At 41.0% G+C, this 22,380-nt stretch overlaps 1 protein-coding gene across 1 annotated transcript; it reads left to right on the forward strand.

Moving 5' to 3' along the window:
* Window positions 1-1,013: 1,013 nt before the first annotated feature.
* Window positions 1,014-4,440, forward strand: LOC122146065 (complement C1q-like protein 2). The gene is made up of 2 exons (XM_042763226.1): window positions 1,014-2,028; window positions 2,972-4,440. The coding sequence occupies exons 1-2, from the start codon at window positions 1,459-1,461 to the stop codon at window positions 3,149-3,151; spliced, it is 750 nt and encodes a 249-aa protein (XP_042619160.1). The 5' UTR covers window positions 1,014-1,458; the 3' UTR covers window positions 3,152-4,440.
* Window positions 4,441-22,380: the final 17,940 nt, after the last annotated feature.

A 22,380-nucleotide genomic window follows, 5' to 3' on the forward strand; every position in this document is an offset into this window, starting at 1 on the left:
CCTACTCAAGGTCATTCTGTAGCATTGACAGAATTATCACTTTATCTTGAAACAAGAATCACTATTGCAGTAATTTAATAATTTAGAATGCATGGTACACATTTACCACCATCATTCAATGGTAGTACATTGTTGCATGATCAATAGTGATATGATGCTATTTCTGATGCTGTGGTAGAAATTCCCCTGCACCCCTGACTTAAATTAAACTGTGTCTCTTAAGTGGTCTCTTCCAGGCGTGTCAGTCTTTGCCACTGTGAACTAAATGTTTTCATATTTAGTTTGCTACATTTTATATTAAAATGTATTTTGTATTATTATTGTCTGTCTTCATTGTGGATCAGAAACAAATTAGATTTTGTTTTCCCCATTTACATCTATTATCTATAATATATCTATATAATTGAATAAAGGAGATGTTAAAAATCATGTTCAAGCTCAGATGTAGGCCTATATTTGGTAGAATTATGATATAATAATAATAATAATGATTATAAATAGCAAGCTGCCATTTCATTTTCTTCAACAGAAGTTTACACTATTCTTTTAACACTGTCAGTCCACTAAAAGGATTAGTCACATGCACACACACGCGCACACAAGCAATCATTACGTTTATACATACATTTTCATCAGTAATACAAGTAGTGTAAAATGCATCAAATTGTACTCATTGTATCCAGTGTTATGCAGTAAGGAACTATAAGGAAGCTTTGTAGGAAGTGTTACATCAATTGTTTTCCAAAAGGAATATAGCACCATGATGCTTTGATTTATATTTATCGGTCCTGCAGAGTTTAGCTACAACCCTATATAAACACACCTGAAAAGGCTCAGAGGATGGTGCAGTCTCCACCTCAGTTATGCTAAAGTGATGGTGCACAGACACCATCAGTATATGGAAGGAGTGATGAACATGAAGAATTACAACATTCTCCATTCTAAAATTTGCATAGAACTGAGAACGAGCTCAACTAAAACTTGTTATGAATGGCAATGAACACAATTAAAAGTCTGTAGAGAGAAGTGGGTTAAAACCAATTTTGTTGAACGAGAGCATATGTTTTGTTACGCTCGGATCCTTCTCTATATATATTTATAGCTTTATAGCTCCAAACTGCAACCGCGTTGCTACGTCAGTCTGCGCATCTTCACTCTCTGCGCGCAACCTTCACGGCTCCGGCGCGCGTGCCAAAGCCAATAGTTTCTCTGGCAACTCTGGCACAGACAGTGCTATTCTGCCAGAGGTCACAAGAAGGAGATACGGCACATTTCTGACTGTGTTGGTGGGTGTGTACATTTTTATATACATTTAAAGGAAAGACAGTTTTCTTCCCCCTTGCCGTACTTTCCAGTCCGCGCGTCACCATTTCCTCCAAAAACGAGCCGGACTTTTTAGCGCGAGCTTCCCGGGTGCACCACAGCAAGCGAATAATTGGCGCGGTCGTGGGCATCGTCATGATCGTGGCGCTGGTCATCGCAATTCCGCTTCTGGTCCAGACCTCAGTGGTTTCAACGCACTACGAAATGATGGGCACTTGTCGGATGATCTGTGATCCGTACAACCCCAAACCGAGCGCCACGGCGCTGGAGGTGATGCAGGATCTCAGTGCTATCCCACCATCTTTCACTCAAGGGACTAGAGGGGAACCGGGGCGACCGGGCAAACCGGGTCCCAGGGGTCCACCTGGCGAACCGGGTCCACCTGGTCCAAGGGGACCACCTGGAGACTCCGGCAAGCCTGGATTTACCGACATCACATCGGGAACGGCGAGGACTGAGACAGGAGACATTGGTCAAGCGTTGGGGAACAACAAGATCGCGTTTTATGTGGGTCTCAAGAACCCTCACGAAGGCTACGAGGTGCTCCGCTTTGATGATGTTGTGACAAATGTGGGCAATCACTATGATCCCACTACCGGCAAGTTTACGTGCCAGGTATCGGGGATTTACTACTTCACCTACCATGTGCTGATGCGCGGAGGGGACGGGACAAGCATGTGGGCAGACCTCTGTAAAAACGGACAGGTAAAACAGCAAACACATGATGCGAATTAAGGCTAATTGAGTCTCGAGTCACCCAAAGGGGGTCAAGAAAAAAAGATGGTGGGTCTTAAAGAACATTATTTCCCGAGGTATAGAGAGCTACATTTCAGCTGTGTTTTCAAACAGCGTTCCGTACTGACAGAAATTATTGAAAAAGTTGACGCCAGTTCAAGTCATATAATTCGCACACTGATAAAACAGAATTTCAAATTAGTTTTATACGATTACTTTGATGTGATTCAAATGCATCGACTGTCAAGTAATTGCGCATGGTGTGGTAATTACGCGTAACAAACAAGATCCATGACTGGTGCGTTCGAAGAACTCTATAGATGCGACCGTATTCAGACATGTTCTGTTATTTTATATATCAAAATCTGAAAAGTGGTGTAAGCTGACAAAAATGACTTCTTATCTGTTTTCCTTGATTTGCAACTGGTGTTGAAGGCAAAAGGTCTGAATCTCACTGGTTCTCTGGGGGATATAATAAACATTTCAACAACATGCCTATGCGTTCGACTGCTCTTTATCTCGTAATGCAAAACGTATTTTATTGTACGATGCATAGCCATCGTAGGCTACAATAAAATACTATTTGCATTATAAAGAGCAGTCGAACGCATTGGCATTTTGTGCATTAATAACAAAACATTGGCTGTTGTTGCTGCAGACAGGAGGTGAATGCATGTATGATGTATTAAAATAAGTACTGGTACAGTAATAACAAACAAATAATTTGGGCTATTATTAATCATTATTTTTTATTATAAGTCATGCATTTCTTAATTCTTTACCAAAACTAGCAAAACGACAGGGTGTGATTTATCCTTATTCACAAAAATTAAAACAAGACCAAAAGAGAAGTTTTATTTTTAATATACAGGCTATCATGGCACTGAATGACATTCTGCGTTTATTTGAACAGGTTCGGGCGAGCGCCATCGCGCAAGACGCCGATCAGAACTACGACTACGCGAGCAACAGCGTCGTGCTGCACCTGGACTCTGGCGACGAGATTTATGTCAAACTCGACGGAGGAAAGGCGCACGGAGGAAACAACAACAAATACAGTACATTTTCTGGGTTCATTCTGTATCCAGACTGAGCTGCCACCTGCTTCGTCTCAAGCTGACTGTTGATGAATCTCCTCTCTCCGCGCGGCACACTCTCTCGGCACTTCATTGTCATTCCTGTCCGTAGTGTCGCTGGGAATATAAGGGTCATCTGAACTCAGCACCAGTGTGAGAATATGTTGTCTGAATTTGTCCCCTTCTGTTTAATGATGTCTTGTGTTTGGCTATTATAACCAATTAAACGAAACGCGTTAATTATGCACAAGGATGGTTATCAAGATACAACACTTTAATGATTCATATCTGCGTTGTTCTCCGGGTAATTTTTGCTCAAATTGAATTATTTTCCTGCATTTATGAGCCCCTAGTGGACCCTAGTGTGATGCGATTTCTGGTTTTAGCTAAATTGCTTTCATGTAGACATGGACAAGCTTATTTTGCTCTAAATCTGGACAAGTGCAAACAAAAAGGTTTTAAGCATTTCAGCTTCTTGGGAAAAAACAAAACCAAAACTAAATGGATAGCTCACCCAAAAATCTTCTGTCGTCATTTGCTTATTCGTGTTCCAAACCTTAATGACTTTCTTTCTTTTGTGTAACCAAGAAAGAGATATTTTGTAACATGTCTCAGCTTTTCCTTCCCATAACAATGAAAGTCAGTGGGGTCCTATCTTATTTGGACCTACAGCATTCTTCAAAATATCTTTGGTTACAACAGAAAGAAAATCATCAGGTTTGGAATGACCTGAGGGTGAGTCAGTGATGAAAGGATCTTTTTAATATATATATTTGGCTGAGTTATGCCTTTAAACTCCCAAATTAAACTCAACTGCATAAGAGTTTATTTTGAAACATACAGCTGAGCAATAGAGTATAGTGCATTTTCAGTTTGTATTTAAATAACAAACCTGTGTGTGTGTGTGTGTGTGTGTGTGTGTATGTGTGTGTGTGTGTGTGTGTGTGTGTGTGTGTGTGTGTGTGTGTGTGTGTGTGTGTGTGTGTGTGTGTGTGTGAACTCTGGGACTTGACGTTTGACCTCACACAGGTTCTTCTGAGATCTTAAGCAATAACAATGCCTATTACAATGAGCATACCAAACATCACTGAAAGAGAAAGTGATGTCTATTGCGATCAACCAAATAAAGTCCATGCATTAAAATGGCCAAAATTCCAACCACTTACTCTATTCTGAAAAACAAAGTTATTCTGAGTTATTCTGGTGTGCTTTTTGATTGGTAATTGGTGCCTGTACATTCAGATGTTTTATGTTCTGCAATAGATGGAAGGTTAATAAACATCCTCAAACAAAGTGTCTGTTAATCCATCCAACACTTGGCTTTATATATCATCAGCCTTCATTAATGCCTGATTACACACAGCCATTAAGCTCCAGCATGAGGAAGAACAGTAATATGAAATGCAAACATGGCTTTTTCTCTCACACACGTCTTTTACAGCCACAGGTTTAATTATCAGACTTTTTACCCAACACACACTTACAGCAACTAAACGCCCTGGTGCTTGTCTTTCTAGGACTCTACTAATATAGTTTGATTTGTTTGCATAGGCTGATTGTCTGCCAGAGCCTCCAAATCCTAAAGATTTACTGGCTTTGACTAAAGAGCCAGATTTTATGATTGTTCACATAACCCATGAATTCAAATGATTCAGGAGAACCCCTGAATTATTCAGGTTTTGTCTTGGATTATTTGTTTGAAGTATTTGACCGGCCACCCATCTGTGCTAAATGTTGTATAGTAGCCTACTGAGTGACAGTTCGGAGTGGACTTGTGTAGGAACATGGCCCTTGATAAGCTTTCATTAGTCCGTGTATGTGCGTGTAAGTGCGATCTGATCCTCGGGATCGTGTGAGGGGGCACAGCTGGTAGTTACAGAGTGAAAGAAAACTAAGCCAGGGGGCTCACATCACTTTTCTCTCTCCTTCTCACTCTCCTCCTTGCTCATTTCTCTCAGCTCCTCTGCTGCTCTTTAAAAAATAACAGCACACACACACACACACACACACACACACACACACACACACACACACACACACACACACATTGTGGCATCTGGCTAACAGACCTGTCACACTGTTTGACATTACAAGGCTTTCAGGGAGTCAGCAGGAGCAAACACACGCACACACACTCCAGTAATTATATGGCATCATTCAAAGCATTTCCGTCACAGCAACTTTATTTCATCATTAGACCTCACGGACAAACATGCTGCTGACACTCTGTGCGGCTACATCCAACTTAACCACTCATCCTCACACCGAGTCTCCTACACAATCACACATCTCTGTTAAACATCGCCAGAAGTTGCTTAGAAGAGTCCAGTCATTTAGCCCTCATGTTCAATTGAGATACACCTTATTGTTTTTATTACTGATGTCTAAACAAAAGATGAATATTGTAATAATAATACAAATACTATGAAAAACTTATTTTTCCATTACATTTTTTTTAACCAAAACCCAGCAAGTATATTATGCATTATGCATTACATAAGCAATTCTCAGATATGTGATTAGTATTTATTCTAGTAATAACCCCAGCAACAACCAACTGTTAAAAATTACAATAAAACAAATCCAAATAAACATGTGGAAAGACTGTATCTACAGACTCATTCAAATTCATTCCATTTAATTATTTGCACTTATTCCGCATTTTTCATGGAGGATAACTGAAGCATGTTATTAAGTTGCAATTTTGTTCATAATCAGTTTTCCAATAGGATATAACATTGAACATTCTTCAATGTTAAGTATGTTTTTTGAGCTATTAAAATGCCTTTGAGGTTCAAATAAGTTTTAAAATGTTGCATTGAAACAATTTATGAAGTTAGACCACAGGTAAAATAGATTCTCATTAATGGCACTCTAAACACATTTTAGAAACTATATGAACATTTTTCCATTCAAAAATCAAACATATTCGATCACTCCTAACCAGTTATATTACAGTATAAATCTATAATATTTCCATCAAAATACTTCTTCCAGAAAAATAATACCTCAAAATACTACAGTTAAACCATATCATGTTTTTAAGGGTGAAAATTCATCTGCTGTATGCCAAGATACATGCGGTCCCCTAAGTTGAAGACACTTGCAATGCAGTTTAACACACATATACATGCTGTCCATCACTCATTATACCTTTCTCTCTAATGCGCAGCACGCCTCAGCCAATCAGAGGTTAAAAGGCCAAGCACTCCGCTCTAACGCATACTAAAGAGAGACACCAACACACACACACCGCTCTAGATTTTCAGACAGAATAGAGGAAATGTGATACATTTTTGAAGTGCAAAGGTAGATGATAATATTCTTGTGTAACACCTTTAAACAACAAATTTTAACATAGTCTGCTTAACAATAACAAGTGTAAGGAGAAAGGCGTCACTCATCTACATCACCTTTTTCCTGGTAACACCTTCATTTACAGAATTAATGCAGAAATATAATTTAGCGAACACTATTATTACTACCTACAAATCATGACTTCTATTAAAACCACTACTGGAATCCAAGATGTTGCACAAACTCCCCCAATTCTTAAACATATAAAAACAAGTAGTCATTCAATAAAGACGCGTACAAAACTATACACTTTATTATCATCCACAGTATAGATACCAATACTGCAGTACTGGTTAAACAATGTGAGAAAGACCTTACGATCAACACAGATGAGGAATTCTGGAAAACAGTTTGCAGAAATACCTTTATCTTTAGTACAAACACAAATATCCAGTTAATTCAGTATAAAATTGTACATTTAACATACATTACACGACACTAGATGTTTAAAATGGGCCTAGGAATTTCTGACAGATGTACTAACTGCAGATGTTCTAAATACACAAGACTTCATGCACTTTGGTTATGTCCACCTGTTCTTCAGTTCTGGACAGTTATCACAAAGAAATTAACAGAATTTTTCAAAATCCCAGCCCTCCCTTTATGGCACCTTCTGAGTGATATCTCTCAAATGAACCCATCTTTTAAATATCCAATGCCTTTACTGATGTTTCTAGCTATCGCTAAGAAAAACAATATTACTTCATTGAAAAAAAAAAAAAAAGCCATATTAAGTACACATTGGCTACATACATCAGTTAAGGGAACATATCGTTCAAGGAAAACATACATCAGAGATACAAAGACAGTTATTCAGATTTAATACAATTTTCAGCCCACTGCTCTCATCCTTAAATATTGATTAAATCTAGCTGGTGAGCTGATGCCTCAATTAAGTTTCATGACATATAAATACAAAACTGCTTCTACAATAGATGAATAAAGCCTGAGTATTATTTAATATTCTGTTCAACAATTATTTATAGATGAATATAATGTGTAAGTATGTCTAAATATATAGATATATATATGTATGTTTGTGTATGCATGTGTATGTATAAAGTTTAATGATCTCGTTAAATTTAAGACCGCTCAATTAATTTATAAAGCAATAAATAAACAGTTGCCTAGAAACATACAACAGTTATTTACAAATAGGGTAGGGGGTTATAACTTGAGAGGGGATTTAAATTTGAGTCAACATAGGACTCGGACAAAACTCAAAAGTATGTGTATTTCAATTTGTGGGGTGCTTTTGTGGAATGGTCTGAGCAGTTCGATCAAACAAAGTGTTAATATGTTGCAATTTAAAAAAAGGTACAAAAGTTTTATTTTTGATAAGTATAGAAGTGGAGAGGATGAATGATAATTCATTATGGTGGTAAATGCTGCTTGAAAATGGTTTTTGTATATGCTGTCTTTTCTTTTCTTTTTTATCTTCATCTTAATATTAAGATAAAGCATTATTTAATTATGTATTTTTTTTTTTTTTAATTTAATTTTTTTTTTTTTTTTTTTGTGTATTATTTAAAAATGTCATGTTTGATTTATCTTGTTTGATTGTGAATTGGTTTGGGTAGTTACTGGGGGTAGGTCTTGATAAGCCTAGGGCTTCTACCTACTCCTTTTCGAACTTGTTGATTATTATGCTATAATTTATTTATTTATTCTTATTTTTTGGTTTATTTTCTTTGGATATTTCATTGCTGCCATTGTTTTATTTTTATTATTATTTTTGTTCGAAATAAAGATTTCATATCATATCATATCATATCATATCATATCATATCATATCATATCATATCATATCATATCATATCATATCATATATATGTGTGTGTACATGTGTAATTGACTAATATATATTTGTTTTTTTGTTTTTTGAAAAAAACAAAAAAAAATTTTTATTCATAATTTATTCTATGTCCCAGACATAGTATATGTATAGGCAAAAAAAAAAAAAAAAAAAAAACTTTTATTTTTTCATTCACCAATCATTTTTTAGGTTTCAGGCTATTTTAGCCAAACTTTTTACAAAGATGATTCTCACCTATAGTTATAACAGAATTATTTGATATACTACTGTACTTTATTGAATATGTGAATAAAATGTAAATAAATTGGTTTTCTCTTTCTATGCAATGTATCTATACATTGCATCTAATTTGCATATTAATGTGTTCTTAGGGCAAACCATAATGAAAAAGAAGAGTAATAATGGGAGTAATAACTTGGCAACATTTTCATAAGAACATCTCATATTTCATAGGAATATTGATCTATAATTTATTTCCCTATTGACTTGTTGTGTTTCCCCAAAATGCCTGCTTAACCTTACTACAAAAAAAGTAATGTTGTAATGAAACAAAAAAAGTGTTTTGAAGCTTAACCAAAGTCGTATGCCGTATAAAACGGCATAAGAATCATTTTTATGTGTTAGTTGCAAGTATGTTTTATTATGAGAGTGTGTTGTTCAGACAGTTAATGACTTATTGAAGATCAGTTCTCACAACCCCCGGGCATTAATGGGACTTTTCAAAGATTTTAAACACACACACACACACACACACACACACACACACACACACACACACACACACACACACACACACACACACACACACACACACACATATCCTCTAATGAGCTGATGAGGTCTACAGTGTTGACTAATTATGTGGTGTGTAATATGTGAAACTGTTCTGAGGCCTTTTATCTGCTAAGAGATGACAGCTGCCAGTCAACAGGACCAACATTTCTGTCCACGTCTGCAGATCTGTCAACAAGCAGAACAGACACAAAAGCCCAGAGTACGTAGAGACTTTCTGCCATTTACGCTTATCTTAAACTCAGTGTGTGATGTGTGTGTCGAAGAGAGGGTTTTCTGAGTGTTACTTTAGTTCCTGCTGACATTTACCTTCTTAAATCGTCTCATGTAATTTTTATGAGCAGTTGCTGCCCAGTGTTTAAGCTCTCTTCAGCTCGGTGTGTGAGAGCATCTGTGTGAATGGATATGTGTCAGCATGCTTTGTTGTATGTATGCAATTGTTTGTAAGCATCTGATTATGTGAATGAGAGTGTCATGTTTATAATGTTCTCTTTGGAATGAAGCAGTAGTATACTGTTAGTATACTTCTAGTAGTAGTATTATACTTCTGCTTATCCCCACTACTCTACAAGAGACAAGCAGTTTGGAACAAGTATGGATGCATTTCTTACACACTGTGCAGTATATAATGTATTATGTAAAAAAAAAAAAAAAAAAAAAAAAAAAAAAAAAATTACTATATAGTGCATGATTTATAGACTAGTAAATTTGGATGTTTTCATCACAAAACCAGCTCCACATTTACTACTGACAAAGTAAACTTGCTCGGTAGCTCACCTGGAACAGCACTGCACTTGTGATGCGGAGTGATCAGGTAAGAGTCACAATAAAAGAGCTCAAAGACAGTACAATGACATGATTCCTTAAGCAAATGCTCTTTTATCTCACATTTGCTTGTAGGTTTATTTTGGGATGGTAGACTGAGTACAGTTGGAAAAATATATTTATTTATTTATTAACTTACTTTTTTGTACACAATTAAATTGAATTTGTGTGCTATTTCTTTATCCTAATAATGAATAAATTATTTTTTTTTTGTCCACCGTTAGTTCATGAATACATATTTGTTTCAACTGTACTCATGTTACATTTGAAACTATTGCTCTAAAGTAGCCAAGCAAACTAATTTCAAATGTTGAAATATTTTAAAAACACCATTCAATAATTTTATTTTAGCTCTTAACTTTTAAAATAAAATGTATTTATTTTGCACTTAATTTATTATTTGCAATGCTTGAGAAATGGTTATTAGCAAATAATATTTTAAAATATGCACACATTCACTCTCATTTGTATGCCTATGTTGAAAATGCAAAATGTTTCTTGTCACATCACAGTCTGTTAAAAATTACAAGAATAATGTGAATTATACCATATTTTCAAATCAATGTGGTGAAATTTGGGAAAAAGAAGTTGAGTAGTTTGCATCACTATATATAAATATTTAATGTTTCGCTACTTCCATGTTACCTCTACCTCATCTTTCCTCTCTTTCACCATTAAAACGTTTACAAAACATTTCTTTTATAATCGCAAACTGAGTGTAGAGCAGATAATGTGCTTGCAGTTTTTCAGACTTAGTCTGAAGATTCAGTATATTAGTGAATGTTTTCACTGAGTGTGGCTCAAGCACAACTTTTCAGTGTGTAAAAAAAACTATTGTAACAGTTTGTGGACCACGGATCTGAATAATAGCAAGTTATTTAACTCATTATGACTATTGAGGGGACAATCTCTATGGTAATAACATCCCTGGACCGAAAAATCCAGCTTTTTTTCCATCCCTGTCACTCTCTCTGTATTTAATACCACACATCTTGTGCTTTGTCCTGTTATAATCATACATCATGTGATTTGTGTGCGTTTTTTTCTATCTGCTGTTCAGTGTGAGGTGTTTCAGCCCGAGGCAGCTCATCATGGCGACTGAATTATGGCTGATAATGCTGAAATAAATCTGAGATGCTGAAGCGCCCATCTTCTGTCCTTTTCAGCCTTGATCTTCGCGTCTATGGTCTGCCTGTCACATCTCTATTCATGAGGCTTTTACATAATGAGCTGTTATGGAGTTCTGGGTGATCTGTCATCAAGATCAGCGACCCCCAGGGCTCTCACTGGACTCCTAATTTCACACTTCATGCGGTGAGTAAGTGTGTGTGTGTGTGTGTGTGTGTAACCTCAGGAATTTCCCATCATCCTTAAACATCATCACTGAAGCCCAGGCCATCCTTAAGCCAACTCTCACTCTCTCTCTCTTTCTCTTTCTAAATCTTACTCCCTTGCTAGCTACTTCTGTCAGAAATTTAGTTTAAATATGTGTTTCCAGACTTTAAAGTTCAGCTGCAGCTGATGTTTATTGCCAAAATCTGTTACAGGAGTCATTTTAAGCTTTCAGGTTTATATATATATATCAGGACCTCAGTGTTTCTTGACACACAGTCTCTTTTGAAAGTATCATCCTCTGAAAATGCTACGAGCTGCTAAATCTGAAATAGAAAAAACAGTGTTTTTAGAAAGTCTAGCTGGAATATTTCTTATTCATGTTTAACGTGTTAACATGAATAAAGAGCTGGATAGAAACAGTGAATTAATTAAATGCATATTAAATGCTAATATTATGAGGAGGAATTGACTTGAGGCAAGATCTGAGGGAAGTTAGAAATAGACGATAACTTAAGTTGCTAACTATGCCTTGTGAAAAAGAAGTGTGCTAGTGTACTTCAAATCTTAAAAGTCTATTAAAAAAAAAAAAAAAAAAAAAAAAACAACCTGTACTTAAGGATATATTGAATGAAATTAAAGTCCACTTAAGTACACTTAAAGAGAGACACTTTCATGGCTGTTTCTTAACACACTTAAGTGAATTTGCTGTTGAGTGACAAACATATAATTACATGTAAAGTACTTGATTATAATTTTAACTGTAGTGTGTTATTCTATATTACATTTAAAATTTATAAATAATAAAGAATAATAATAGAATAATAAAAGAAATGACATTAAAATATATTCAGCTTACCATAAATGCTTGTAAGTACATTTAGCAGTCCATAATAATGACTCTTTTTAAAAGTAAGCAAAGTACGCAAAGGGAATGCAAATCTAGAAATGAGATATATTACAAATGAATTCTGAGCACAACAATATCAGTGTGTGTGTGTGTGTGTGTTTATAAGAAAAGAGAGTTAAAAATAAATGTGGCCTGCGGATGCACAGACAGTGACTCTGGTACCAGCTGCATCTCCCTGAGCAAAGGCTGTCTGTGACACACACGCGTGTACACACTGTCCTCTCACTGTGACTTACAAAGTTTAGACACAAAAGCACTGTATTATAGACTTTCCTAAATATATTTTATTTCCTAGTACTTATTACTTATTTTATGTTTTTGTGTGCATGATTGTAATCTAATGAAGGACAGACACAAAATTAGCAGTGACATTCCATGGAAGGCTTAAAGGAACAGTTGACAACAAATGTAAATTCTGTCATTACTGATTGAACCCCATGTCGTTCCAAACATTGGATTTTATTTTTGCTGCAAGCTTTCACCCCTATCTGGAGCTGTGGAAGTTATGGGTGTGTCCCCTGAGGGGGCACATCTCGTAGCTTCTGGTCTCTCAACTGAGGTTGTTGAGACCATCCTTCAATCCAGAGCTCCCTCCATGAGGAAACAGTACACCTTGAAGTGGAAGCTTTTCACCTCTTGGTATGGAGACCGCCAGCTCGACCCAGTTAACTTCCCAGTTGGTACAGTGCTGGAGTTCCCGCAGGCCTGTTTCTCTGCAGGGTTGACCCACTCTACCTTGAAGGTCTAAGTGGCGGCCATTGTGGCCTACCACACCCCTCTTGGTGGCCAGTCAGTGGCCAGACACCACCTAGTTACACATTTCCTCCACGGTGCGTCTGAAGGACTCTGAAGGCTCCTGGACTGGAGCAGGTTCTTGAGTGGACTCTGAAGGCTCCTGGGAGGACAGAGCAAACTCCTAAGTGGCCCATGCCTGCAGAACAGCCCTGAGGTGAAAGGCGAAGTGAAATCTGGCGGCTCTGTAACGGTATCCATGGCCAAGATAAGGAGCCTTCATGGCAGCAGCAGTGAGAGTGGGCTGCTCTTTGACGGCCTTTGTAGCAGCGGCAAGGTGCTTGGGTGGTGCCAGCAGGGCAAGGAGCTTGGGCAACGCTGGGATGGCCTCCAGCCCATGTAGGACAGAGGAAGCCTTCCTCTTCCTCTTCCTCCTCTACTTTTTATTTATTTTTTTATTTATGCATTTAGCAGACGCTTTTATCCAAAGCGACTTACAGTGCATTCAGGCTATCAATTTTTACCTATCATGTGTTCCCGGGGAATCGAACCCCCAACCTTGCGCTTGTTAATGCAATGCTCTACCACTTGAGCTACAGGAGCACTTATGAGAGCAAGGTGCAGCAGTATCATCGGCCACCTCTGGGGGTGCTGCAGTCTCCTCGGCCGCCACTGGGGGTGCTGCAGCATCTTCAGCTGAAGGTTTCCCCTGATGAGTTAGGTAGTTGACAAACCCCAAAAACATCAGGTGATCCAGCCCTCTCATCCTCCACCAATTGAGGGGCTTATCGAGGGCATAATTCACTGTATCCCAGTCCATCGGCAGCTGCACTGAACTCTAGGGCGAACTCCCTCGCGTCGGTCCCCTGTTGACGGAGGGAGCTCAAGGTCTTAAATTGGAGTATGCGCTGGTAGTGGGGGCTGGAGAGAGTGGAGGCTGGTGGACGACTCAAACCCTTCTTCCACTGAGTCTTCATTGTGGCTGGTTCATTCTGTCAGGGAACTGGAGAGAGATGAAGAAGTGAGGACTCAATGCAGGATGAAGGGCTTTTAATAATAGTAAAAATAAAACAAAAGCAAAAAGCCATGTGCTCAACAAAACACACAGTGACATCTGGTGGCCAACTAAAAACTGATTATTTTTACATCATTTGGAAGTACAATCTTTTAAAAAATACTTTAAAGATTTTAAGTACACTACAAGTGCACATTCAATATATAAGCACATTTCACAAGGAACTGCATGGCTGACCAGCAGTTGATCCGGCAGGGCAGCGGTGATCTATCTGTAACACTGGAAGAATCTGGCTTCCTTGAAGGAGAAACGGCACACTGGATTTACAGCTGAAGTGCAGAGATACCATCAATGTCAGCTGCACTTCATTATGTGCTGCCATCACCCCTTTTGTCCTGCCCTTATTGGCCAATTACACCTGTCTTGAACCCGGCCCTGCCCTGGTGGTAGGAGGAGGCTGATCCTCTGTCTCAGTATGCATGTGTCTGTTACGGTGTGCAGTGTAAAGAATTGTGTGTGTATGTGTGGGTTTATTGAAGAGGGGTTTGGGGGGCCATGCTGTCAATCAAGATAAAGAAAGAGCTATATGAATTATACATGTACTTAGAGCTGAACCTTACAGACCCCCTCTCTAAAACACACACACCTATATTTCCTTTTATATATATGTGTGTGTGTGTGTGTGTGTGTGTGTGTGCAGCTGATCTGTCTGTCACTTAATGCCTCTGTCGCTCTCATTAGCTAAAGGCCACTTACAGCTGACCTCTCTTAAGCTCAATAAGAGTTTCATTATGGTAATTATACACACAAGACCTGAGAGTGACTGTGTGTCTATGTGTGTGTGTGGAAGCAGACACCTTCACACACTGGGAATTCAAAGTAGCTTTAGTAACTATGCAGCTGCTCTGTTTCATTTTGTGTTCACAGTTTACTGTCTCAGATAAAGATAAGAGGTCACATGTTAAATCCTCTCACCTGAGAAACAGGTTATCCTATTAATTGATAACCTCCATCATTTAAATCGTGAAGGCTGATTATTACTCCAACTCCAGCTCATGTTCATTATTGTCACAGTTATGATCTGTTTTGGTTTAGTTTTCTGTGTTTCCTTTCTCCTGCCTTGTCTGTTTCCATGTTTTTTGATTAATTAGCTCCACAACTGTTTCTGTTCTCTCTAATTGCTTTCTAAGTGTTTATAAGCACTGTCTGTTCCTGAGTTCCCTATCTGCTATTATTTTGATCTTGATTTTCATGTTGCACTACCCCAGCTCGATTCCTTGTTTGCTTTGTGAATTATAATTAAAAGACTGTTATTTGCCTACTCCTGCGTCATGTGCCTCCTTATAGCACAGCATCCTTTACAGAATAGCAGACCCTCAAAGTGAGTAATTTTTTCTTTCTTTTTTGTTTTGTTTCTCCCCTCTCCCGGAATGGATTTACCAACTGTCCAACTCCTGAGCCTGGAGCAACAGGACCATACCAGGGACTTTTTCGATCTGGTGTGCCTTACGCACTTCCCGGACCGCCAGGCACGCCTGCCAGCGAACGGTCGCAAACAGGATTTTGCCGCTGCACGGAGCAAATGCCTGAGCCCACCACAGACGGAGAGCCTGAGCCTGCCGCAACACATGAGCCAGTGAACATTACCGCCATTGAGCCTATCAGCCTCAAGACCTTTCTGACCAGGTGTGTGAGCTGGCAACATCGCCCATCCTCGAGGGAGTACTGGTGGAGATCGAGGGTTTGGAGAGAAGCCCCGCCCACACTCCTGCCACTGAGGGTGAGCTGCAACTGGTCACAGGACTATACTATGAGGAACTTGTGGACGTTTTCCAGATGGATTTAATAGATTGGTTTGGGGAGGCATTATCCAGTTCTCCTGTGTGTCCGCTGGTTCCGCCCATCCCTGAATCTCCTGCATCTCTGCTGGTTCCGCCCAGCCCAAGTCCTTCTGTATTCCCTCCCAGGCTCCCTCTCCTGCCTCCTCTTAAACCAGCCAGTTACTCAATCCTATCTCCGCTGGTGCCTGCCAGTCCCTCAGCTCACCCTAGGTCAGCACCATCTGGGCACTCTGATCTGCCTCGGGACTTCCAGTCTATAGCTCCGCCTTGGTGTGAGGATCCCTTGTTTCCGCCTCCAGCCTCCGAGCCCTGGACTCCACCTCGGTTCTTTGACCCATTGGCTTTACCTTGTCTCTAAGTGCCCTCGTCTCAACCGTGGCCCGTCATCCCACTAGCTCCACCGGGCTCCCTTGTCCCTCCGGCTCCACCTTGGTTAGTCGTCGACCATCCGCTGCCTCGGGACTCCACTCCTCTGGCTTTGCCTTGTCACTCCATCCCTCCGGCTCTGTCAGGCTTCTCTTTTCCTCCAGCTCTGCCTCCATCCTCAGTCGCTCCCGCTCCGCTGCGGTCTTCCAAAGCCCCACCTTCGCCTCGATCGCGGCCGTCCGGATCCTCCATGTCACCCTGGCTCTCCATCTGCTCAGCTCCATCCTGGGCTCCTCATCCATCTGCTCAGTCTCCGTCAGTCGGCCCCCTGGTGTTGTCGGCTCTTTCTCCACCATGGCCCCTCCCACCGTCGCCTCCACCGTAGGCCACCATCCTGGCTGGCCTCTGGAGTTCCTTCTGGCTCCTCCTGCTCCGAGCTCCTCCCTGGCTCCTCCCTCCATCCACTCCACCCTGAGTCCTTTCACTATGCTCCCTCTCCATTGCCTGCCCCTTACCAGCCCCACGCACACATCATCAAAACACAACCCCCCCCCAAAGTACATATTAATGTTGGTGCGGGGATGCACCGTTTCCGGGAGGGGGCAAACTGTCATGGTTATGATCTGTTTTGGTTTAGATTTCCTTTCTCCTGCCTTGTCTGTTTCCATGGTTTTTGATTAATTAGCTCCACACCTGTTTCTGTTCTCTCTAATTGCTTTCTATGCATTTATAAGCACTGTCTGTTCCTGAGTTCCCTGTCTGCTATTATTTGGATTTTGATTTTCATGTTGTGCTACCCCAGCTTGATTCCTTGTTTGCTTTGTGGATTATAATTAAAAGACTGTTATTTGCCCACTCCTGCATTGTGTGCCTCCTTATAGCACAGCATCCATTACAATTAGCTGTTATAGGTAAACCACTAGAAGAATAACAATAAACAGTAAAACTATTCACAATACAAAACCATTTAATATTAAAAATTGCGACAATAAAATAAAGATTCCAAATGTTTATTATTATTATTGCAGCTATACCATAGAAGATAATTTTTTGGGTTCCTCTAAAACCAGTTTTTGTTTCATAGTGTGAAGAACATTTTAATAATTTAGACAACCTTTTTCCACTTTTAAGAACCTTTTGTAACATGCACAGGTTCTATGGATGTTAAAGTTTTTTTTTTATGGAACCTCTAACGCCAATAAAACCTTTATTCTTCTGAGTGTACATTAAAATGATATGATAAGAAATACCACCATCAATATTCAGTAGTATGACAAGCTGTTTTGTACAGCAAGAAATACTGGAAACGTCTCGGTTACATATGCTAACCCTCGTTCCTGGTGACCAACGAATTGGGATCCCTACCAAAACGCCATAGGTGCTGCCCCTTACAGTGCCCTATGCCAGCCGCCTGCGCCCCTATTTGGTGTAGGCTGGGGCTCGGAACAAATAGTTCCACTCACCATTGTCAAAGCACTACCTCACTGGGTGAGACTGGATAACACTGGGAAAACGTGCCCATTCCGCTAGGAACAGGGACGCTGCGGAAGCCCCATCCTTCCCCAAGGAGTTTTCGGAAGCAAATACACATATAGCATCTGTTTAGGTGTATATGGAGAAATTTGAGGTGATTAAAACCCTCTTGGGAAGACAGAAGTCTGCCGGGGAAACACGGGCTCTATGACTATACCATGGACTATACACATACGAGTACTGCTTAGGTCTCAATATGGAACCCAGCCTTCCACAGTTCTCACGGATACATCATAAAGGCCTGGTGCCGGATGTTCCGCCACGTCCAGATGCCTAGGGTGATGGAGGAACTCAACAGAGTCTACAGTACGGACACTCTGGATCACTCTGGAAAGCCGAAACTAACCGGGGCCTCTCGGTGCCACTACCCGTTTGAGGTGAGAACACAGGAGGATACCGACTCTACACGAAGGCTTTAGAATCTATTGAATGTGTTAGGGGTCACCCAGACCGCAGAGCTACAAATATCTGTCAGTGAAGCACCACGAGTCAGCGCCCAGGAGGATGCAACACTTCTAGTTGAGTGAGCTCGCAACCTGAACGGGCAGGGCACACCCTGTGCCTGATAAGCCAGGGTTATGGCATCCACAATCCAGTGGGCCATCCTCTGCTTAGAGACGGTATTCTCCTTCTGCCTGCCTCCGTAACAGACAAAGAGCTGGTCCGAGGTCCTGTCTACGTAGTCTACGTAGCATCTTAATGCTCGGACGGGACAGAGCAAAGCCAGGGCTGGGTCTGCCTCCTCCAGGGGCAGCGCTTGCAGGTTCACCACTTGGTCTTTGAAGTGTGTAGGGGGGACCTTGGGAACGTAGCCAGGCCGGGGCCTCAGGATTACCTGGGAGTCAGTCGGCCCAAACTCTAGGCATGAATCGTTGACTGAAAATGCGTGCAGGTCGCCTAGCCTCTTGATGGAGGCCATTGCAAGCAGGAGTAGAGTTTTCAATGAAAGAAACATTAGCTCAACTGAATGCAAAGGCTCGAATGGGCCCTGCTGTAGTGATTTTAGCACCAGAGTCAGGTCCCAAGAGGGTATCGAGGGGGGCCGGGAAGGATTTAACCTCCTGGCCCCTCTAAGGAACCTGATGATGAGGCCATGCTTACCTAGAGACTTCCCATTCACGGGGTCATGGTGCGCAGCAATAGCAGCAACCTGGACTTTGAGGGTGGAGGGAGACAGCCTTTGGTCCAGCCCTTGCTGCAGAAAGGAAAGCACGACCACAATTGGGCATCTTGAGGGGTCTTCTCGTCGCGAGGAGCACTAGTTCGGGGAACCAGGTCAGAATGGGCCAATATGGGGCCACTAGCAAGACTAATTTTTGTTATTTTTGGACCAAAATGTATTTTATTTTTATGAACAATTGTTCCAGATTCTCTGAATCTTTGGGTGATATTATGCACTGTAGATGATGATAACTTCAAACTCTATGCAATTTTTCTCTGAGAAACTCCTTTCTGAGAGACACTACCACTCTGAGAGGCTCTTTTTATACCCAATCATGATTGCCAAGATGGCGCCGCCGAGTCCGGTCACTGTCCAGGTCGCTCCGCTTAGATTGTGTTTTTATTTACCTTTTTACCTACTTTTGCTTTCTTTTTTTACACACATAACCTCTGCACTGATCATTTACGACAAAGAAACACTTTTGGACATTGGACACCGCTTCACTGACCTGTTTCAGGACACTTTATCCTCCAATCCATCGTGGCCATCTGAGATTCTCCGGAACGCCGAGATAAACAATGGCCACCTGAATAACCACCCGAGGCGACGGATCAAGAAACACAGCGGGAAACGCGCCGCCCATTCTATGCTCTGGCTCTGTCTGAGCTTCACGATGCGCTCAGCAGCAACATCAACAAACATCCTGACACTGCTATTATCATCGCTGGGGACTTTAACAAAGCCAACCCCAGGCAAGTTATGCCTAATTTTTATCAACATGTATCCTGTCCAACTAGAGGACTGAATACACTGGATCATTGCTACACTCACTTTAAGAATGCCTACAAAGCTTGCTCACTACCGGCTTTCGGCAAATCGGACCATGCCGCCATTTTCCTCACAACGGAATATAAACAAAGGCTTGTTCAAGAACCCCCGGTGCAGAGAGTAGTGACGCGTTGGTCCGCCCACTCAGAAGCCATGCTACAGGCGGCTTTTGATGACGTAGACTGGGACATGTTTCGGGCAAGTTCAACTGACGTCAGAGAGTTCACGGATATAGCATTAAGCTTTGTTAACACGCTAGCCGAGCAAGCAATTGAAACAATAACTATAAGCACCTTCTCTACCCTTACGAAAAAGAAGTTTATTCAAGTGTGCTATTAGTATACTTCTTTTGAACTAAAAATAGGAACGTATGCTTTTAGTTTACTTTTTATGTACTTCTCAGAAATGGGCTTTATGTACTCCTCAGAAATATACTTAAAATTACATTTAAGTATACTTGACTTATACTTACAAAAAGTCAAGTCAAGTCAAGTCAAGTCAAGTCACTTTATTGTCACATCACCACAGCACATGTGCCTTGGTGAGTGAAATTCTTGGGAGCGCGCACCAGAAATTGCAGAAACATTTAACATATAACCATACAGACTTCAACAGGTGAAAATATGCAATATGCACATACATATAGTCAGTACACACAGTGTACTATTGGACATACTTACAGTTAGCACTACACATTTTACGCAATATGTACATACATACAGTTAGCACTACACATTATACACTATACACAGAATGTACACATTCTAGATTATGTAGACATATATACGCATGAAAATATGCTAAGTGTACGTGGGCTGGATACAGAAATGTTATGGATGTGCATTGGATGGAATCCAGTGGTAGCAGGTAGATTATTGTGTTAAATAGTTCGTAGTTGAACTGTCAAAGTTAAAGTGCAGTGTGTGGCATACCATATTGTGGAGTATGCTGTAGGGTGTATTAGTTCAGACTGTTCATAAGTCGGATAGCCTGAGGGAAAAAGCTATCCCTCAGTCGGCTAGTGCGGGATCGGATGCTGCGGAGACGTCTTCCTGAGGGCAGCAGAGAGAGCAGTCTGTGGGAAGGATGGCTGGAGTCACTGATGATCCTCCGGGATTTCCTTATACACCGCCTGGTGTAGATGTCCTGGAGGGAGGGAGGCTCACCTCCAACAATGTGGCTGGCAGTTCGCACGACCCTTTTCAGAGCTTTGCGGTTGCCAGCGGTGCTGTTTCCAAACCAGGCAGTGATGCAGCCCGTCAGGATGCTCTCTATAGTGCAGGTGTAGAACGATCTGAGGATGCTGGGGCTCATTCCAAACTTCCTCAGCCGTCTCAGGAAGAAGAGGCGTTGATGTGCCTTCTTCAGCACTGCATCAGTGTGTGTAGACCAGGTGAGATCCTCACTGATGTTAACACCGAGGAACTTGAAGCTGCTTACCCGCTCCACAGGTGTCTTGTCGATGGTGATGGGTGTGTGTTCTCTGCTCTGTCTCCTGAAATCCACCACCAGCTCCTTGGTCTTGTCGATGTTGAGTGAGAGGTGGTTGTCCTGACACCATTTAGTCAGGGTGCTCACCTCCTCTCTGTAGGCCGTCTCATCGTTGTCGGTGATCAGGCCTATCACCGTTGTGTCATCAGCGAATTTGATGATGACGTTGGAGCTGTGTGTGGCTGTACAGTCATGTGTGTACAGGGAGTAAAATAACTCAATGACAACACAACCATACAATGTGATGTGTCTCCCTCAAGGTAAAATTTTAGGTGTTTTTGCCCATTCTGACCACCTGGCTTCTGCCTGTTAGGAAGTCCAGGATCCAGCTGCACAGAGATCTGTTTAGTCCCAGAGTCTGGAGCTTTTGCAACAAGTGTGGCAGGCACTATGGTATTAAATGCTGAGCTGTAGTCCACAAACAGCATTCTCACATAGGTGTTCTTATTTCCAGGTGGGAGAGAGCAGTGTGTAGAGTGAAAGCAATAGCATCGTCTGTAGAACGGTTGCTACGATATGCAAATTGTAGCGGATCCAGTGAGGCAGGCAGCACAGAGCAGAAAAAGTCTAAATATACTTGAACTTTACTTAAGTATACTTAATAAAATAAACTTGAAGTATACTACTTTTTGGTAAGGGTAATCAGAAACCATGGATGGACAGAACAATACGTGCAGCAGTAAACAAATACACTGCTGCTTACAACGCCGGTCTTTTGTCGGGAAACATGAGCGAGTACAAAGCATCGTGCTATGCTCTCCGACGTGCAGTAAAAGCCGCAAAACACAGATACAGGGAACGCATGGAGTCCCATTTCCAGCTCAGTGACTCCCGACACATGTGGCAGGGACTAAGAACCATCTGTGCCTTTGGAAATAAATCCTCTGCAGAGGTGAGAGCAGATCCGTTGCTGGCTGACGAGCTAAAATCTTTCTACTCTTTCTCTAAAGCGAGTGAACATCAGGAAAGCAGCAGGACCTGATGGGATTTCTGGCTTGTTCTGAGGTCCTGCGCTGATCAGCTTGCTGGTTTGTTTACATCCATTTTTAATGAGTCTCTTGCTACCTCGGTGGTTCCCACCTCCTTCAAAACATCTGTCATCATCCCTGTGCCTAAGTCAAGTCAAGTCAAGTCACCTTTATTTATATAGTGCTTTAAACAAAAAAGATTGCGTTAAAGCAACTGAACAACATTAATTAGGAAAACAGTGTGTCAATAATGCAAAATGACAGTTAAAGGCAGTTCA

Source organism: Cyprinus carpio, chromosome A9 (assembly GCF_018340385.1).
Source record: "Cyprinus carpio isolate SPL01 chromosome A9, ASM1834038v1, whole genome shotgun sequence".
Taxonomy (NCBI): Eukaryota; Metazoa; Chordata; class Actinopteri; order Cypriniformes; family Cyprinidae; genus Cyprinus; species Cyprinus carpio.